Source organism: Rattus norvegicus, chromosome 10, assembly GCF_021556685.1.
Source record: "Rattus norvegicus strain SHRSP/BbbUtx chromosome 10, alternate assembly SHRSP_T2T, whole genome shotgun sequence".
NCBI lineage: Eukaryota > Metazoa > Chordata > Mammalia > Rodentia > Muridae > Rattus > Rattus norvegicus.
The window spans coordinates 86,989,032-87,009,381 of record NC_141543.1 but is presented as its reverse complement, the minus strand read 5'-3'; the positions used below and the strand labels follow the sequence as shown (position 1 = coordinate 87,009,381).

At 51.2% G+C, this 20,350-nt stretch overlaps 2 protein-coding genes across 6 annotated transcripts in view; one reads left to right on the top strand and one right to left on the bottom strand.

Annotated features, from left to right (window-relative positions):
- Nucleotides 1-49: 49 nt before the first annotated feature.
- Phospho1 (phosphoethanolamine/phosphocholine phosphatase 1) lies at nt 50-7,607 on the bottom strand. Of its 3 annotated transcripts, XM_087570741.1 has the most exons (4): nt 7,373-7,607; nt 3,430-3,541; nt 2,352-2,476; nt 50-1,722 (listed from the first exon to the last, which is right to left on the bottom strand). In XM_087570741.1, the coding sequence occupies exons 2-4, from the start codon at nt 3,472-3,474 to the stop codon at nt 846-848; spliced, it is 1,047 nt and encodes a 348-aa protein (XP_087426867.1). In that variant the 5' UTR covers nt 3,475-3,541; nt 7,373-7,607; the 3' UTR covers nt 50-845.
- A 63-nt stretch (nt 7,608-7,670) lies between these two features.
- Nucleotides 7,671-20,350, top strand: part of LOC102547047 (uncharacterized) — a 51,062-nt gene continuing 38,382 nt past the window's right edge. For all 3 annotated transcript variants that reach the window (XR_015632017.1, XR_015632020.1, XR_015632025.1), the window contains exon 1: nt 7,671-8,558. The gene's annotated coding sequence lies outside the window, so the exon portion shown is untranslated. The remainder of the gene's footprint in view (nt 8,559-20,350) is intronic.

The following is a 20,350-nucleotide window of genomic DNA, read 5'->3' as shown; positions in this document are numbered from 1 at the left end:
TCTCCCCCCTCCCCCCGCACCTTGGCTCGAGAGAGAATGAGTCCCTGTGTCCCCCTTCACCTCCTTTATTGGTCTGAAACTCCAGAGAGGGGAGGGGCTTGGGTTTCCCTGGCTCTGCTTAAAAACATGGCTTTCTGTTCCATAGGGGTGGAGGGGGATGAGGCGGGGACGACTTTGGTGAAGTCCCTGGTCTCTTGCCGGAGTGCGAGGATTTGTCATCACACTCTCCGAGGTCATTGGTTGGCTTTACCTCGTTCCACCAGCAAGAGGCGGTTGTTCCTTCTGGCTTTTTCTTCCTTGGGGGGGGGGGTGTGTGTCTGGCGGGGGTGAGGTGGGGGGGTGGGAAGGAAACAAGGCGCAGCCAGCGCAGCGGCAGTATAGGGTTGCGTTGGCTGAAGCAAGACCGAGAGACCTAGAGTTGTCTTCTGAGAGCATCATAGGTCTGCCGCGAGGAAATCTGGTGCTGGCATGCGGATTGGGGGATCCTGAGTCCGTTTGAAAGGCTGGGCAGAGGAGGTTATGCAGCAGCTAAAGTAAGTGGGAGATGTTCTTTCTCCCAACTTCTAGGAGCCCGTTCCTCTCAGTTCGAGGGACACTGCCTGCCTTCCAAGGGGTGCTCACCTCCCTGGAGGGAAGGCAGCTGAGCTGTGTTAACTGCAGAGACAGGGACGGCTCTGAAGCCCCAGCTCCCAGCCACAAGCGGACCGAATTTCAGAACCGACCAGAGGAGCACAGCAAAGCGGAAAGGAAAGAGGGAGGGTAGTAAAACTAGGTGGTCCTAACCAATTCCCAGTCCCGCCCCTCCTCCGCTGGTTGTCCCGGGCACTCCTTGCAGGCGATGGTCTTCAGCACATCTTCAGCACCTGTTGCAGATGTTGGCGCACGTCGGCGGCCGTTTCCCAGGGCACCACGTGGGCGCGGAAGGAACTGGGCTCAGCCTTCTGTGCCTCTTGGATGAGGCGGTGCATGGGGTAGCCGCGGCGTGGGAAGGCTACATCCCCGCCCGCTAGCAGCCCCATGGGGCAGAAGTCATTTGCACCATCACCCACATAGAAGAGGCGCTCGAAGTGCACGCCGTCGCGGGCCCGCTCACGCAGGTATTCGCTGAGCACCTTGTGCTTGCACATGTTGGCGGGGCAGCGCGAGCAGCTGTGCGTGTGGAAGGGCCGCAGCGTCAGCAGTCCCCGCGCATCGGGCCCCGACGGGTTGCTGAGGATGCGGCGGAATAAACTGTGGTGGCCAGCGGCACGCAGGGCACTCTCCACACCGAAGGTGTTGGCATCCGAAATGAGAATAACCTCGAAGCAGGAGCCCTGTTTGGCTATGAACTGCAACAAATCGCCCATGCCTGGCGACAGGGGGATGGTCTCGTAGACAGCGCGCAGGTCCCGGGGCCGTACTCCCTGCTCACCCAGGTACTTGAAGACGCGTTGCATGTACTCATTGTAGTAGCCCTCCCGATAGGTGGCACGCAGGCTCTCGGGCAGTTGCTGGCCTGGCGCAGCACGCACGATCGAGTCGTCGCTGTTCTCATCCACAATGGTCTCATCGAAGTCGAAGGTCAGGAGGAAGCGAGGCGCGCCCGGCGCGGCCATCCTGCCGTCCTGGGAGCAGGGGGAAGAGGAGCAGGAGGAGGGGGCAAGCGAGAGGCGGCGCGGCGGGAGCCGGCCAGGGAGAGGCTGATTAGCGGGCCACAGCCAGGGTCGCTGGCACATCCAAGACCTGAGGAGGACCCAAGGCTGGTTAAGCTGGAGATGGAACCAATGTGTTACCCACATCCCGCCATCCCTTGCCTGTCTCTCAATCGTACTGGGGTCGACGCAAAGGGGCCGTGCTAGTCTTGAAGCCAAAGGCTTCCTTGGCTTCAGTTTCTGCTGCTCTCATAGGATCTCTGGGGGCTTAGCAACGGTCAACTTGGGAGAAGGGATGACTTATCAAGGGTCACTCCTTGAGACTCCTCCACTGGTTGGAGACTTCTGCTGGTGTTTAGACAATAGTAGGCAAACCCACATCCTTTGCTCTGACACAGCAGAGTGGACAGAAGATTCATGTGCCCAGGGCTGGGAGCAGTTTCCTTTTCCCTGTGATCTTTGTGGGATCAAGGATTAATGGAGGAGACAGGCTCCAGCGGAAGTCATTAGCATCACCAAGGCAGGTGGGCGATGAGTGTCAGGTCTTTCCTGGACCTGGATATCAAGAAGTGCCAGGCCTAGAAGCCAAGTGCCCCTGCCTGGCCAGAGAACTAGATTTTAGCCCTTGAAATTACAGATATGCAGACCACACAAGACCCAGGGAGGCTCTTTTGGAGCTGTGGGAGGGGCCCTGTGCTTCTGCCTATGCTAATCACTTGCCAATTCCCTGGGAAGCACGTGCCAGCAGGTGGGGTTTCTGCCAGAGTCCGAAGCAAGCAGGCAGCAGGAGAAGCAATGGGGCTTAAGGAGGTGGTGGGAGCCCCTCTCACCAGGCCACGGCATACCTGGGAGACAGGTGGGGGGGAGGGAAGAGAGCGGCAGTGGCTAAAAGGGCAGAGGGAGGCAGGGGTGGGCAGCTATGTGAGAGGGTGTGAGGGGAGGGGATGTCTGAGGTGAAGTCAGGCAGGGAGGGTAGAGTAGGCTGCTGGATCGCAGTGGGGGTGCTGTAGGTAGTGAGACTTTGGGTCAGAGTCATCTTTTGGGAAGTTGGCAAAGGAGGAACAGCTTGGGAGATGGGGATACAATGGGAGGACTGGGACACAAAAGAAAAGCGAGCACATGGACACAGCAGGGTCCCCCATCTGCGTGTCCCTGCCACCTTTGTTTGCCAGCAGCTATAGGAGAGGGGCAGAGAGACAGATCCTGTAAATCCTAGAACACGCATCACACACCTTGCCTTTCTGTCTCCCAGCATGCACTACCTAGCCCATGCAGGAAATATCCAACACAGAACCTGGTTTCTCCGCCACACACCTGCTTCTTGCTTTTTAAAGAATGGGTCCTCTATAGCTCAGGCTGACCTCAAACTTGCTGTGTGGATGAAGATGAACTCCTGAACCTCCCGGTCCACCTTCCCAGTGCTGGCATTAACAGAACAACCGAGCGACATCCCCAAGACCTCACCCCTACCCTTATTATCTCTGGGGCGCTGATGGCCTGGCACAACTTTGTAAAACAAAAGTTCAAGCTCACTTCAGAGTTTGTATTGGAGCCTGGCTACCTGTCTCCCCCAGAGGACTGTCTTCTCCACGTTCTCCCTGCAGGAGTCACCCTGGGGATTTGGCACCAGCCTGAGGAATCTCTGACTTGCCTTGTTATTATATGCCACACTAGGATCTATCTACAGCAGAGAAATTTTCAGGGGATTCATAAAGCTCCAGTGGAGAGGGCAAATCTTCTCCTACCCCAGGGTGGAAAAGTAGGGGCTTGAGGCCTCATCCTGAAGGGCACCACTTACCCTAGACAGGCATCGTAATCCAACAACCGGAAAGCACCCACTCATTGTCAGTGTATTATCCTGAGTTCCACCTTTAGAAACTTGGTTGGTCTCCAGTTGTCATCCAGAGCTCCTGGGAAGGGGGAAAACACAAAAGTCCATACCTGTTTATTTGGAGCACTTTAGTCCCAGCACTTGAGAGGCAGAGGCAGGTGGATCTCTGTGAGTTTGAGGCCAGCCCGGTCTATGGAGTGAGTTCAAGGACAGCCTGCTCACTGGCCTTCCTGTCCATATTCATCCTGCCGGACTGTGGATCTCTTCCATCAAGCCCATGAGCCCCTCCCTGGTTCTCACGTGTACACTGAGTCCATGTTCCTTGTTAACAGCATTTTGGCCAGTGCTCTGGCCTACCCGAGGGTTTACAGAGGGCGCTATCGTAGACGAAGACAGATTAAGTAAGGGACTCATCTAAAGGCCACACACTCAAAGTGTCTGAGATTTTTCAGCTCTCAGAGGCTGGTCTGGCAAGGCCTTCTGCCCACACACGAGTAGTAGGGCGCAACACAGTTTACCAATCACCTTTATTCCTGATCTCATTCATGGTTCGTCACACCCATGAAGACAGAACAGAGAGATTAACTCACTTCCTTCAGGCTGTATTGTTTAAGCAGGGTGGCAGCTGGTTCATAAACACTTCCCTACCCTCTAGAGACTAAGAGCCCTGGGCCCTTCAGGATATAGGAGACTCTGGCACCAATCTATTCTCACCAACGGGGCAGGCAGAACTCTCTGCAGGAGTTTAGGTGATCGAGTCATGGGTCATGATCTTTTGGTTAGGGCCTTCATTAGTGCATCTACACAGATACCACCTACAGCTTTGAGTGCCTCCCTACTCCCTCAGCCCTCCACCCCCAGGCTATGAGACCAGAGGCCAACCTCTTAGAATTGGAAAGATACCAGAGCAGAGATAGCCAAAAAAAAAAAAAAAAAAAAAAAAAAAAAAAAATCTAGCTGGCTGCTGCCCTCTAGTGGTAGCAATGGGTGGCACCGTAAACTCTTTACTCTCAAGGTGACACTCCCTGACCATCCCAAGGCAGCAAAGCCAATGCCTCCAGAGTAGACTAGGGTAGGACCAAGAGGACACAGGCTCTGGAACCCTCTTTATAGAGAGGTATCCAGATCACCCTCCCTTCCTCACAGCAAAGCTTTTCAGTAGGAATAGGAAGTAGCTTTTGGTGTCCCCCACTCCCAAAGAACTTATTGCTAGTAATTGGAAAGAGGTTAAAACTCACTAGCAAAAATTACGGGGTTGGGGATTTAGCTCAGTGGTAGAGCGTTTACCTAGGAAGCGCAAGGCCCTGGCTTCGGTCCCCAGCTCCGAAAAAAAGAAACAAAAAAAAAAAAAATTAGCAGTGCTCTGGGAAGCCCAACATTGTCAAGCTTGTGAGAGAAAAGGGGGCAGGGATGGTAGGCAAGGGAACTGCAAGCAAGGGATATTGGGGGGAACTGTCACTGTTGGAATCCCTTCTGATATAACCTTTGTCCCAAGTTGAGAGTTAAAGGTGAAAGGTCAGAGGGTGCCACACCCATTATAAAAGCAATCTCGAAGAGGGATTAAGTGTCAGGCCAGGAGGGAAGCGAGTGACAGACACAAAGATACAGATGGGTCACCAGCAACCACACAGACCAACTTTCTCTTCTCTTCCTCTGCCTCCCGCCTCCCTCCCTTCCTTCCTTCCAGTCATGCCTGACCCCAGAGCTTTAGAGGTACAATACAGCATACCCTTAACCCAGTATTTTGTTTTTAATTTTGAGGCAGGGTGGCCCAACCTGGACAGCCTCCTGAGTTCAGAGATTCCAGGCACATAATATATACTCTTGACAAGATCAATTTTCATCTCTTGGGGCAGGGTGGGTGGGGTGTCGGGTCAACTACTTGCCTGTGTTCCTTTGAAAGAATTGTATCAGTCCCAATGCTGACAGCTTCTCATGGCTCATAGAAGTAGATAGACACAATTATGTTCTTAACTAATACCAGTGTTTATGGAAATCTTTTCCATTGTTGTGAGACAGGGTCTCCCTACCTAACCTTGGCTGGCCTGCAACTCTCTCTGTAGACCAGGCTGGCTTTGAACTGAGATCCTCCTGCCTTTGCCTCCTAAATGCTGGGATTAAAGTCCAGAGCCACCACTCTGGTGATCTTGTCTGTTTTTCTCTGCAGAAAGCCAGGCACCCTGGGTTTCTTCCCAGAAACTGAGGCAGCCTCACAGACACCTGGTCCTTGCCCGACTCATCCCTGGTTATTTTCTGGCTTTATAGTGTTGGAAAAGGCCAGTGGCAACTGTCTGGCCTGGTGATGTAGGGAGTGGGGAGCAGGAGAATCTGAGTTTGAGGCCAGCCTGAACTACATGAAAATTCCTCCGGCTTCAAAACAACCACCATAAAAACCATCCCAAACGTCACTCACTTCCGGCAGGTGATGAATGATAAAGTCCTGTGCAGTGCAGGACGCTGCCTTTAATCCCGGCAGAGGCAGGTAGAACTGAGTTTGAGACCAGCCTGGTCTACAGAGTGAGTTTCAGGACAGCCAGGGCTACACAGAGCAACCCTGTCTAGAAAAACAAAACAACAAAAAAAAATTCTGTGTGACCACCAGAGTCCCTTGTGGAGAATGGGACTCTCCAACATGCTAGAGCAGGCAAATTTTCTGGGGCCGAGGGAAGTCCTTCTCTAGTTCCACCTAAGATAATGTTTGTGGCCCTAATTTTTTATATCACAGCCTCTGCCTGCTCCCTCTCTCCTTTGATACAAATACTTTTAGGTTAAATCTGTGGGAAGGTGGGGTTGGGGATTTAGCTCAGCGGTAGAGCGCTTGCCTAGCAAGCGCAAGGCCCTGGGTTCGATCCCCAGCTCCGAAAAAAAGAAAAAAAAAATCTGTGGGAAGGTGGGGTAGGAGTTCGTGTGTGTGTGTGTGTGTGTGTGTGTGTGTGTGTGTGTGTGTGTGTGTGAAGCTCTAAGCTTGAAATTCTCCTAATGGGGAGAGGGTAGAGCCCATAGGAAAGTTTGGGGAGTTTTTCACAAGAAACATACAGGCTGAGAATGGGGGTGAGGACTTCAAAAATGTCAAGCCTTCCTTGCCCCAAGAATAAGTATGTCCATCACTAGAAATTAGATCTGACAATTAAGCTAGGATTCCTGCCCCTAACAGTCCCAACTTTACAAACTCCTTACTTGTTCATTAACCCTTAATGGGGAAGGGGTGTTGATGGCAGAGTGGTCCAGCTTGCATCCTGGGCATCACACAGCACCAGAAATAGGATTAAAACTCAGGGGTCTCTACTGCCTTTTAAACTAGCTGAACTCTCCGTTGCTCCGGAGGCTCTGTAATTTTCCCGGTCCTAGGGAGTAATGGTCTGTGCGCTGGTGCTAGAGAGGAATCTGGGACTAGGCATCACCTCTGGGGGTTCCTGCCTGGAGTGGACAAGCAGAGGTGATTCTTCCTGGGTAGGGGCAGGGAGATGGCAGCTGCCGATGGGGTAGCAGGAGAGATATTTTTAGAGGTGACTGGAAAGCAGGCACTCTGGCACACCCCCAGCTGGCGGGCGCTTCGCTCTAATGCGGGCGGGGGGTGCGCAGCTCGGGGAGAAGGAAGGACTTGTGGGTGGCGGGGAGCTATGACAGTCCCCAGAGATGAAGGGACACTGGGCACCATGAACCTGGGAAAAAGGGGGGAAGAGGGTTCGGTTCTCTGCCCCAGGGGATTACCCCACCATCAAGCGCATGAAACACCCTCAAACTCCACACGGCCCCCACCCCAACATTGAGATCGCGGTCCTCCCGGAGCCCAGGACTCATGCGGGGCAGCGGCGGTCGCGCTGTCTGTCCCAGCTGAGTTTGGAGTGGAAGTAGTGGGAAGGGGGCTAGTTAAGGGATTTGGGGACAGGATGGAGCAAGGGGTGCTTACGGGAATTGGGGGGGACGCGGTCTTATCCACCCCCGGATTTCTGAGCTCCGGCTCACGCGTCCCTCCAGCCCCGAGGGACCGTGGATGATGTGCTTCTGCTCCGTCCCTTCCACCTGCCCCCCATCCCCGGGGCCGCCGCCGCGTCCCCTTTAAATGCCGGGGAGCCAGAGCCCGAGCCGCGGCGGGCGCTGCGGCAGCCGCAGCACCCGGGCCCACCGCAGTCCCCGCACGTCACAAGCGCCCAGCCAATCACGGCGGCGCCGGCGCACATCAAAGGGGCGGGCTGCCAGCGAGCCACGCCTCCGGGCTGTCCCGGAGGCCGCGCGAGTGGCGGGGAGACTGGGCGGGCGGGACGGGTGGAGCGTGGCGCGTCCCGTCCGAGGAGCGTGGGTGCGGGGCACCCTCTGCGTGCGCGTGGGCACGTGCGTGAGTCAGTGTCACACTGCCCGCCTCCCGCTGGGCTCGGCGCGAGGAATCTTCAGGCTGCCACTCCACCGCCCCGCAGTCCTGGCTCTGGAGCGCCACCGGACAGCCGGGTGACCGGCCCGCCGAGCAGCACTCCCTCCACGTGCGCCAAGCCCGGTGCCCTCTGCCCTTCCGGGAGGAGTCACGGCATCCTGCCGAGTCCTCGGAACCCTGTCCCCAGATTACCGGGTACTCGGGCTTGCCGGTGGAAGAACTCTCCCAATCCGCCCAAACTCGGGAATACAGTGGTGCAAATAAAAAAAATCCCGCTCTCTCCCAAGTGCTGGGAGTGCGCTCCTGGACCCCCATCCGCCGCTATTCCCCTCTGGAGAGCTTCCCCTTGCTTCCCAACCCTTAGGACACTAGGTTATGATTAAGAGAGAAGGGGTGAAACCTGGACTTTCTGAGCCGGTGCGACGAACCCAGGAGAAAAGACTTGTCCAAGAGTTCAAACACAAGAACATCTCACTTCAGTCACAGAACAGAATCTGTGAGGAGATGCACCCAGGCCTGGGTCTAACTTCAACTCTCCCAAAGTCCTCTAGCTTTGATACCAGTGCTCCGTGCTTTCACCAGCAAAAGGCGGATAGGCAGAAAAATTGCCAACCTGATGGACCACCCACCCAAACCTTTGAGGGCGACTTCTCCATTGCCCCAGCTCCCTCTCTATGACAGCGCCCCTTCACCTCTTACCTCGCTGAAGTCGGAGAGCAACTGCCAGGTACCTGGGCTGCTTCTACCTAGTGGTGCTCAGCTTGGCTTTTAATCTTGAGTCGGGGATGGGAGGGTGGGCCTCTTATAGTTTGTTCCTACCTATTCTAGGTCTGGCCCTGAGCTCCTAAATCTCCTGCCTCCTTGTTCCGTTTGATGGATTAAAGGCCTGAGTCGCCACGCCAAACCCTGCAATCCTTCCCCTTGCAGAAGCAGTTTGGTCTCCACACCCTCCCCTAAGACAGGCTCACACAGTCTTCAGCGTCTGTGTTGCATCTGTCCTCAGCCCTGCAATGCCCCCCTCCTCCGACCCTTTGAGACGGTTTCATGTGGCCCAGGCTAGTATGGGCCTTACTGTGTAGTTCAGAATGACCGTCAATTCCTGAGTCTCCACCTTCTGAGCGCTGGGATTAAAGGCATGTGTCACTATGCCCTTAGACCAGTCCTGGGTGTACTTGTAGGGCAGTGGGTAAGTGACTAAACAGATTTGAATGTCTGGATCCATGCGCTGACCCTTACTCTCCTTCCAAAACGATGCCAGCAAGGCTCTGAGGAAATTGAATCAGGAAGAGCTAATGAGCTTGCACAGGGCTATCCAAGAGGGATGGGAGTGCTGGGGTTCCAACCCAGTTGCTTACCTATGGCCTCCTACTGTGCTTCTTCCTTGTCACTTTTGCTCTCTTTTAAGTAAATTGGGGGCAGAGACCATGCTTGACTTTGTTGTTTTCCAGAAGGCCAGGGTTTCTCTGTGTAGCTCTGGCTGTCCTAGAACTCACTGTAGATGAGGCTGGCTTTGAACTCAGAAATCAGTCTACCTCTGCCTCTGGAGTGCTGGGATTAAAGATGTGAGCCACCACCACCCAATTCATGTCTGTTTTATTTGACACTGTGACTCAGACCCAGGATATAATCTGGATAGCTATAGGCCTTAGGTTCTCCTGGGTCTGGTGGCACACACCTTCAATCTCAGCACTTGGGAAGCAGGCAGTCAGATCTCTGAGATCAGGGTCAGTCTGGTCTACAGAATGAATTCCAGGACACTCAGAGCTACGTCCCTGTCTTGGAAAAAAAAAAATCCGAAATCTCTGGTGCAATTTCAGCCTCATTTCCAAATTCACTGATACGGTTGAGGAGTTCTAGCAGATGACCTTTGGCCCCCACTGATGAGTTTTCCCTCCCCTCTTCTTCCTTCTAGCCCCATCATAGGGATGCTCACTTTTGCCTCCTGCAAAGGACCTCAGAAAGAAGTGTAGCAGCGTTGGAGGGTGGCGTTGGGCATGCTAGGCAACTGCCCTACCTCTGACATGTTCTCAGGCCTAAATATAGAGGTTTATTTTATTCTCAACTATGTGTGTATGGTGTGGGTGCGTGCACGAGCCTGCAGGTACCCACGGAAGCCATGGCGGCAGTTGCTTCAGTAGTTGGAGATTCAGGCAGTGACTGTAATAGAGGTGAGCTGCCCTCTATGGGTACGGGAAACTGAACTCTGGTACTCTGTGAGCTCCATAAAGCGCTCTCAACTGCTAAGGCGTCTCTCCACCCCAGCTCTGTTCTCCCTGGGGTAAAACGTTCTGTCTTTCCATTTTCTTTACTTTCCCTTTTAACTGTCAGAGAGTGAACGGATGGACGATCAGCCTTGTGTCTAAAGATGACAGAAATGGAAGGGAAGAATGAGCCCCAGTCCAGAGGACAGAGACATGTGCTCAGCACAGGGTCAAACGTTCACTTTAGCACTTGGGTCTCTTGACTTGGCAGAGAGCTTGTGGGGTGAAGAGTCATCGGAGGTGACAGAGCTTGCTCAAGTCTCTGGTGACCCTTGACTCAGGTGGCCGGAGTCGGACTCTCCAACTGGTCCTCACAGAGAGGCTGAGTCACTTGCCCAAGGTTCCAGTGGTAAAGTCAAGAAGCCAGGAATCCAAGGTCACGACCAGCTCTTAGGAAGGAAGGAATGGTTCGGTTGACATGGCCCACCTGAGGGAGGAAGCCCACTAACCTCTCCAGGAACAGCTGGGTCTTGGTCATGTGATCTGGACAACTGCTTCTGCAGGGGGCTTTAGTTGTTCCGGTTTTACAGAGGCAGAAACCCAGGGACATTGAGAAAGTACCTTGCCTGAAGGCACGATGTACCAGTCGTAGGTGGTCAGATGCAGATCTGGACTCCTGGTGAAGCCAGAGAGGACAGAGAGGCGGGAGATGTGGCCAAGTGTTCCATCGAGGCATTTCAGTTGGAAAGCAGTGTGCTAGAAGTTGTTACCAGGACTGAAAACATCCTGTCTAGTCCATAGGAGTGGTGTGCCCTGCCACATCTGGTTATGTAGTGCTGGGGGTGTGACTTTGTGCATGTTAAACAGCTCCACTTTCAGCTGAGCCACATCCTTAGTCCTGCCCCCACCCCCAACCTCAACTGCAGGTTTAAAGTGACTTATTTAGTTTTACTCTATGTGCATTGGTATTTTGCCTGTATGTATGTCTATGTAAGAATGTTGGGTCCTCTGGAATTGAAGTTACAGACAGTTGTGAGCTTCATGTGGGTGCTAGGAATTGAACCTGGGGCCTCTGGAAGAGCAGCCAGTGCTCTTAACCACTGAGCCATCTCTCCAGCTGCACTTAATGAGAAGGAAATGTCCACTATGGTCAAGAAAAAGGTGCTGGCCCTAGAGGATAGGAAGATGATATAGAGGCATGTTTATTTCTTTTTTTTGTTTTTTGTTTTTTGTTTTTCTTTTTCAGAGTCAGGGTCTCAAAATTGCCCTGGCTGACCTCTCTCTCTCTCTCTCTCTCTCTCTCTCTCTGTGCATATGTGTGTGTGCATGTACATGTGTGCATGTGTGCGTGTACATGTGTGCATGTGTGCATGCGTGTGCGTGTGTATGTGTGTGCGTGCATGTGTGCGTGCGTGCGCGCTCACACATGTGTCTGTGTGTATGTGTTTAGAAACAGGGTCTCTTGCAGGCCAAGCCTGACCCTAGTTTACCTGTTGCTGAGGTTAACCTAGAACCCCCGATCCTCCCTCCATGTACCCACACCCCACACTGGGGATTACAGTACCAGGTCTGGCAAGAAGCTCATATTCTTGAGTTAAATACTTTCTTTTCTGAGCACACTTGGGCCTATTAGTTTTGTTTGTTCGTTTGGTTGGATTTTTGAGACAGGGTTTCTCTGTTTCGCTCTAGCTGTCTGGGAACTCTCTGTAGATGAAGCTGGCCTCAAGCTCAGAGATCTCTCTACTTCTGCCTCTTTAGAGCTGGGCTTGAAGGTGTGTACCACTACAGTCTGCTTTAGTTTTGCTTTTGTTTTGAGACAAGGTCTCTCTACAGAGCCCTGGCTGTGCTAGAATTCAGTGTGTAGACCAGGCTGGCCCAGAACTCGGAGATCAGCCTCTCTGCCTCTAGAGTTACTATGTATTACCTTAAGAGGTTGAACATCCCCTAAGTTCCAGCCTCTGGAACACTTTGACTAGGAACGAGGACATCTGCTTTTGAACTCTCATGACATCAGGTCCCTTTGGACTTTGTTTTCCTGACTAGGGCAGATTATCAGGATCTTGCAGGTTTTAAGGGCTGGCTGTTATTTAATGGAGACCAGAGATCGAGTCTTACGTGTTCCTCCTCTTACCCTGGAACCCTCGGATCCCAGCCAGGTCCAGAGGGCATGGTTAGGAGCAGAGCAGGGTTGGGTGGGTGGAGTACCCTTTTCTGCACAGGCACCAGCCTGCCTAGTCACCTGGGTCTGCCACCTCAGGAGGGCATGGCCAGGAGCATTTTTGAAATATTCTGGCTTGAGTCCCTGGGCTCACCCAAACATGCAGAAGCCTGTGGCTGGTGGCTGCCTGGTGGCACGTGGAGCGTTGCTTAAATCTGCCCCCACCCCAATCCCCGAGGAGAAGACTCTGAATCGTCATCCTCTGGCTGTGGCTTTCACAGGCTTCTGTACTGAGCAATTCTCATTAAACTACGGGAACCTGTCTGATTTTGAATTGCCCCTCTGTGGATCCACATAGGCTGTCCCATGCCTACTGGTCCACAGAGGGAATTGGACAACAACATAGCGTAGGCCAGGGCTCAGATCTTCAAAGCCAGATCCTTCAGAAGCTGGGAACAGTGTGCATTTTCTGGCCAGCCATGTATCCCAACCATTCTAGGCTTGTTTGTTTGTGATCTCTCTTTTATTTTTTTAACAAAAACTCAGGGGTTGGGTCTGTGGCTCAGTGGTTAGTCGTTAAGAGCACTGCCTGCCCTTTCAGGGGACCTGGGTTCGATTCCCAGCACCCACATGGTGGCTCCATAATCCTCTGTAACTCCAGTTCTGGTTTTCAGAGCACCAGGCATGCCCTGGTGCACAGATACACATGCAGGCCAAATATCCATACTCATAAAAATAAATTAGGCAAATGTTTACTGGGGAGGGCACTGGGAGAGGATATTCAATAGGGTGTAAACCCTGTCCTAGGTTAGCTCACAGTCTGAAGGAGACTGGGCAAAAAAAAATTAGGCCTTTTAAGAGTGTCAGGGAGAGGGGTTGGGGATTTAGCTCAGTGGTAGAGCACTTGCCTAGGAAGCGCAAGGCCCTGGGTTCGGTCCCCAGCTCCGAAAAAAGAACCAAAAAAAAAAAAAAAAAAAAAAAAAAAAAAGAGTGTCAGGGAGAGCCAGGCCTAGTAGCACAGTTCTGTAAGACTGAAGCAGGAGGATGGCAAGTTCAAGGCCTGCCTGGGCTGTAGAGTGAGCCTAAGACTGGTCTGGGTAACTTAGTAAGATCCCGTTTCAAAATAAAAACTAAACTTGAAAGGTCTGGGGAACTAGATAAGCAGGTCTCTAATCCCAGCCCTTGGGAAGTAGAGGGACAGAAGTTTGTTATTTGTCAGATAGTTTGATCAAACTTTTCTTTCTTTTCATTCATTCATTCATTCATTCATTCATTCATTCATTCATTCATTCATTCATTCAGTTTTTGAGACAAGGTCTCACTATGTAGACCAAGCTGGCCTCGAATTCACAGAGATCTGTTTGCCTCTGTTTCCCGGGTGCTGAGACTAAAGGCCTGCATCAAGGCCAGGCGGTGGTGGCACATGGGTTTCACCTGAGCACCTCTGAGTCAAGCCCAGCCTGGTCTACATAGAGAATTTCAGGACAGCCAGGCATACACAAAGAAACCCTGTCTTAACTCTCTCCCAGAATAACAATAAATAAATAAGTAAATAAGGCATGCATCACCGTCCTAGGCTCATAATTTTTAATAATAATAACTAAGGTCAAAGTCATTGACAGCTACTTAATGAGTTTGAGGTCAGCTTGGCTAGACGTGGGCTTCATCCATGAGACTGTCTTAAAACAGGGAAGAAGGCTGCACTGAGGACGGCTCAAAGGTAAAGTACTTATCCAGCACGTGTGGGGACCTATGATCTGGCACTGAAGCTCAACAGCTAGCTGGGCTGCTGCTGCCCCCCTGGGGATGTCTATGTCATCTGTGTCTCAGCAGGTCCAACAACTGGTACCTGAGGGCCCTCCCTCCAGCAGAAAAGGGAGAGCCATCACTCAGGCTGTGGGTTCCCTGAGAAGTCCCATCCTGACCATTCCACTTCTGCCCCATTGAACTCTTGTACTTTGCTGCAAATGGCTCTCTCCCTCTCCCTCTCCCTCTCCCTCTCCCTCTCCCTCTCCCTCTCCCTCTCCCTCTCCCTCTCCCTCTCCCTCTCCCTCTCCCTCTCCGTCTCCGTCTCCATCTCTCTTCTCACCTCCCCTGGCAGCCTAGAGTCACTCTAGGAGAACCTTCTGCCTAATGTTTATTTGTGTCCCTCCCTCCCTGCCTGCCTTCCCTGTCCCAGCCTCTTCAGCTCCTTCTCCTATCTTAAACCCCCTGGATCATTCCTCAGGATAGGTGGTGGAGAGGGGGGAGAATAAGCAGGGCGGGAGGCAGGGCAGGTCCAGGGAAGGCAGGCAGGGCAGGTCCAGGGAAGGCAGGCAGGTCCAGGGAAGGCAGGCAGGGCAGGTCCAGGGAAGGCAGGCAGGTCCAGGGAAGGCAGGCAGGTCCAGGGAAGGCAGGCAGGCAGGCAGGCAGGCAGGCTGGCAGGCAGGGCAGGTCCAGGGAAGGCAGGCAGGCAGGCAGGCAGGCAGGCAGGCAGGCAGGCAGGCAGGCAGGCAGGCAGGCAGGCAGGCAGGCAGGCAGGCAGGTCCAGGGATTGGCATTCCCCACTGGCTGGGCTGCCTTAGCTGAACATTTGATCTTTTCTCTCTCTGGGCTTCAGGTGGAAACTGTGTACTGCTTGCTGTTAAACGGGTCTGCTGCTGCCCTGCACGCTTTCCAGTAGACAGTAAGATGAGGTGGGAGAACTAGTGTGGAAGGAGGGAACATTGCATCTAACAGTCCCACATCTTTCTCTGGAGCAGCGGTGCTAAGGGAACACTGCTTGTGCACACACTCTCCACTACAGAATTTCACGTGGTTTCCTGACGTTAATGTAGTGGTTTGTGATAAGTTATGTCTCCGCTGGAGAAGTGAGCCAATTCAAGTCAGATTAGGTTGTATTAAATGCAGGTTTACTGGGAAGCTGCTCTTGGGTGAGTTGATGTGGGAAGGAAGAGAGAGGGAGGGAGGGAGGGAGGGAGAGAGAGACAGAGAGAGAACAAACTGGCAGAAAAAGAAGAGGAGACCAAAATGGATTATATAGGGAAGAGCCTCTGGGGGAACTTGGGCTGGAAAGTTCAGGGCTGGGGACAGGGAAGCCAGGGACTGAGGGATGCTGGGAGATCCTAGAGGTCTTGTTTGATATGTAAAATATGCAGCTGGGCCTGGAGTCTGAAACCAAACAGTTTGTCTCTCAGGGGCTGACCTACAGGCAAGGGCTAGAGGTACACTGGGAAATTAAACAACATATTTTTCAGAAATATCTTTAAAAAGGTCATTTTCTTTCTTCTTTCTTTTTTTTCTACCCCTCTTCTCCCCCTTACAGAATTTCTCTCTGTAGCCCTGGCTGTCCTGGAACTCTGCTGACCTCAAACTCAGAGATCTGCCTGCCTCTGCCTCCTGGGATTAAAGACATGTGTGCCACCACCACCTGGCTTTTTTTTTTTTTTTTTTTTTTTTTTTTTGGAGCTGAGGACCGAACCCAGGGCCTTGTGCTTGCTAGGCAAGCGCTCTACCACTGAGCTAAATCCCCAACCCACCACCTGGCTTTTTAAAAATATTTATTTATTTATTATATATAAATGAGTACACTGTCGCTGTCCTCAGACACACCAGAGGAGGGCATCAGATTTCATTACAGATGGTTGTGAGCCACCATGTGGTTGCTGGGAATTGAACTCAGGACCTCTGGAAGAGCAGTCAGTGCTCTTAACCACTGAGCCATCTCTCCAGCCCCCTGGCTTTTCTTTCTTTCTTCTTTTTTCTAAATGTTTTTATTATTATTATTATTATTATTATTATTATTATTATTATTATTGCTATATGTGCCTTTGTGTCTTGTCTGCATGTGCATCTGTGTGAAGGTGTCAAATCCTGTGGAACTGGAGCTACAGACAGTTGTGAGCCACCATGTGGGTGCTGGGAATGGAAGCCAGGACTCCTGGAAGAGCAGCCAGTGCTCTTAACCACTGAGCCATCTCTCCAGCACCATAAATCCCTTTTTAATACATTTATTAGTTCATTCTGTCTGTCACGTTCCTTTGAGAACCCTGACTAACACACATGTGTTTCTTTCCACGCATGCCTAGAAGCCTTCACACCCTCCCAGCTCTTGCCTGAGAAGTGTCCCCTCTAAGGGAGCTGGTTTCCACTGCCCTCTCCCGTGCATGTGTTCCTTGAGGTGTCTGCAATGCTTTGTAATTCCATACATAAGTGGAAGTCACAACCACATTTGTCTTCTTTCAATTACTTTAAGGTTCTTACTCCCATTCCTTTGCATGTGCTGTAGCCTCTGCCTGGGGTTAGGACTCAGCTCTTCACGTAAGATGTCTGTAATGTTGCTTATCCTGCTGACTCCCAAGAGCAGGGCCTCATACGTATCTCCCCAGGCCCCTGTCTTTCTCCTGATGAGTCATCCCTCACTCCTAGACTACCTACCCCACAGCATGCAGAGACCTTCTTGGTTTTACTCTCATCAGAGTCCTGATCTAGAAGAGCTGATCAATAAATGTTGGGCCAGTAAGATGGATGGCTCAGTGGTAAAGATACTCACTGAAAAGTCTGGCAACCTGAGTTCCATCCCCCTGAACCCAGAGCAGGAGAGAACTGATTCCCACAAATTGCCCTCTGACCTCCACATGCTCATACATTAAATAGTTGGGACAGGAGGCAGAGATGGTCGGTGAGTTTAAGACTAGCCTTGTCTACAGAGCTCCAAGCCAGCCAAGGCTACACTGCGAGACACGGTTTCAAAAAACAAACAACAAAATAAAATAAGTTATATACACACATGAAATTGTCAAATAACAGAATTAATCAATAAAAAAGAATTAAAGGGGCTGGAGAGATGGCTCAGCGGTTAAGAGCACTGACTGCTCTTCCAGAGGTCCTGAGTTCAATTCCCAGCAACCACATGGTGGCTCACAACCATCTGTAATGAGGTCTGATGCCCTCTTCTGGTGTGTCTGAAGACAGCAACAGTGTACTCACATGAAGTAAATAAGTAAAATCTTTAAAAAAAAAGAATTAAAATTTTCTTGTTCGAATATTAAAAACTGTTGCCCGAATGACTGGAAGACTCATTGGTTCCATTTCTACAGCGTGAGTGATGCGGAAAGAGACTGCTGGCCTCCGTCAGGTCACACCCAGCAGTCTGACTGGGGTGGCTGGCACTAACAAAGGAAGGGGTGGCTGAGACATTTCATACTTTCCCCTGAGCTAGGTGCTTCTCCAAGAAGCTCCCCTCTCCGGGGCAGGGCAGAGCTGATGTTGATGATAACCGGGAGCCAGCAGCACCGGTGGCTCTGAACCTTCAGTTCCATGGACCTGATTCCCCAGATACACCCACCAAAATAAGAGTTCATCCAGAATAAGAGCCTTTTGTATTCTGGGAGCCTTGTTGCTACAGAACACACATGATGGGGAGCATGTGGCTGAGAGGCAGTGATGAGTCTAAGGTCATGAGAGTGAGGAAGTAGCACAAGGTTCGGCTGGGGTGAGGGCTCTTGAAGTCAGCTGGTATTCTGGAAGCGGCGATACAAGAAAAGGGATGTGCCGGTTAGCAAGGATTCTGGCCTTGTATTACTTTCTCCTTTGTTCTCATTCATTCATTCATGAGACACAGGTTCCAGCCATTGTCTTCATATTAGCATTGACTCTGAGGCTTGGAAAGGGCTTGAGGGTGTTGGAGATTCCTTTTGGAGACTTTGTGCTGAAGCCAGGGGCAGTGGTACTCACTCATAATCACGATACTCGAGAGTTGGAGGCCGAAGAATCAGGAGTTCGGGAACATACTTGGCCACATGAGATGTCTCAAAGAAAAAGAAGACAATGCAGGGGCTGAGGACATTATTCAGTAGTTAAGAACATGTGGTGGTTTGAATGAAGGTGACCCCCATGGGCTGATATACTTAAATGCTTGGTGCCCCCCCCCCCCCCGTCTGCTGTGGAACTATTTGGTAAGGATTAGGAGGTGTGCTACTGTTGGAGGTGTCTCACTGAGGATGGGCTTTGAGGCTTCAAAAGCATACACCAAGCCCAGCTCAGTCTCTCTCCCTCTCCCTCTCCCTCTCCCATTCCCCCTTCCCCCTCCCCTTCCCCCCTCTGCCCTTCCTCCCCTCCTCACTGTGGATTAAGATATAAGCTCTCAACTTGGCACCATGGCAGCATCTAGGCATGGATGGGCTCGCCCTCTGAAACTGCCTTGGTCAAGGTGTTTTGTTAGGGTAATAGAAAAGTACCCAATGTGCTGTCAGTGATGTTGCACACCGTTAATCCCAGCACTCAGGACGTAGAGGCAGAAGCCAGCCTGGTCTACAGAACTAGTTCCAAGACAGCAAGCGAGGGATATACAAAGAAACCAACTGAACAAAAGTCACAAAAACAAAGTGGTATTGATCACGCTGAGGACCCAAGTTTGGTTCCCAGCATCCAACTAAATGGCTCGCATCTGCCTGTAACTCCCATTTCAGGGGAACCGATGCTCTCTCACGGCCTCTTTGGCACCTGAGTTGCACATGGTGCACATAAAACCCACTCAGCCACACATAAATGAAACTTAAAAAAAAAATCTTTCTAGGGCCGGTGAGATGTCTAGAGGACAGAAGTACTGGCTGCCCTTTCAGAGGATCCAGGTTCAATTCCTAGCACCCACACAGTGGCTAACAATCATCTGTAACTGCAGGCACCCAGCACACCAGTGACACATATACATATATGTAGATAAAACACCCATGCACATACAAGTAAACAAATCCTTTGAAATTGTGTGTGTGTGTGTGTGTGTGTGTGTGCATGTGTGTGTTGTAATATATGTATTTGATGGTTTGTATATGCTTGGCCCAGGGAGTGGCACTATTAGGGGGTGTGGCCTTGTTGGAGTGGGTGTGTCACTGTGGGTGTGGGCTTAAGACCCTCATCCTAGCTGCCTGGAAGTCAGTCATCCACTAGCAGCCTTCAGATGAAGACATAGAACTCTCAGCTCCTCCTGCACCATGCCTACCTGGATGCTGCTATGCTCCCACCTTGATGATAATGGACTGAACCTCAGAACCTGTAAGCCAGCCCCAATCAAACGTTGTCCTTTATAAGAGTTGCCTTGGTCATGGTGTCTGCTCACAGCAGTAAAACCCTAACTAAGAAGTTGGCACGAGGGACTGGGGTATTGCTGAGGTAGGCCTGCTTATGCTTTTGTTTGGAAGAATGTGGATTTGGAAAGCCATGGAATGCTTTAAGTGGAGTGCTTTAAGATAGGCATGCTAGTAGGAATGTGGAAGACTTTGTTGCTGAGGGTGATTTGAACTGTGGAAACCTGGTTCTAGAGGTTTCAGAGGAGAAGGATTGTAGTAATGCTTAGCCGAGAGACTGTTTTTGTGATATTTTGGTGAAAATGTGGCTGCTTTTTGCCCTTGTCTGAGGAGTCTACCTGAGGCTAAGATAGATTTGTATTAATTGCATTGACAAAGGAACTCTCAAAAAAAAAAAAAAAAAAAAAAAAAAAAAGCCCAGATAGGGGCTGGAGAGATGGCTCAGCGGTTTAGAGCATTGTGTGCTCTTCCAGAGGTCCTGAGTTCAATTCCCAGCAACCACATGGTTCACAACCATCTGTAATAGAATCCAATGCCCTCTTCTGGTGTGTCTGAAGACAGCTACAGTGTACTCATAAATAATTCTTAAAAAAAAAAAAAAAAAAAGCCCAAACAGAGACATTTTTCCTCATGGAGAGCATTTTGGTTCTTTTTTTTTTTTTTTTTTTTTTCCGGAGCTGGGGACCGAACCCAGGGCCTTGCGCTTCCTAGGTAAGCGCTCTACCACTGAGCTAAATCCCCAGCTCCATGGAGAGCATTTTGAATGTGCATAGCAAGCTTAGAAAGGAAAAATATAAAATATTTGGTTCATATATTAAAGGGGCACCAGGAAGTGAAACGGAGCTGAATCCTGTGTTCTAGGAGATGACAGATAAAGGGAGAGGGGCTTTGGAGCAGGATCCTACCCAACTAAATTTAGATCCAGGCATGGTGGCACACACCTTTAATTCCAGGAGACAAAGCCAAGCCAATCTCTGAGTTCAAGGCCAGCCTGGGACAGAACAAGTTCTAGGTGAAAAAAAGCTTAAGTCCAGGCATGGTGGTACATACCTGTAATCCCAGGAGACAGGCATGCAGACCTCAGAGTTCAAAGTTA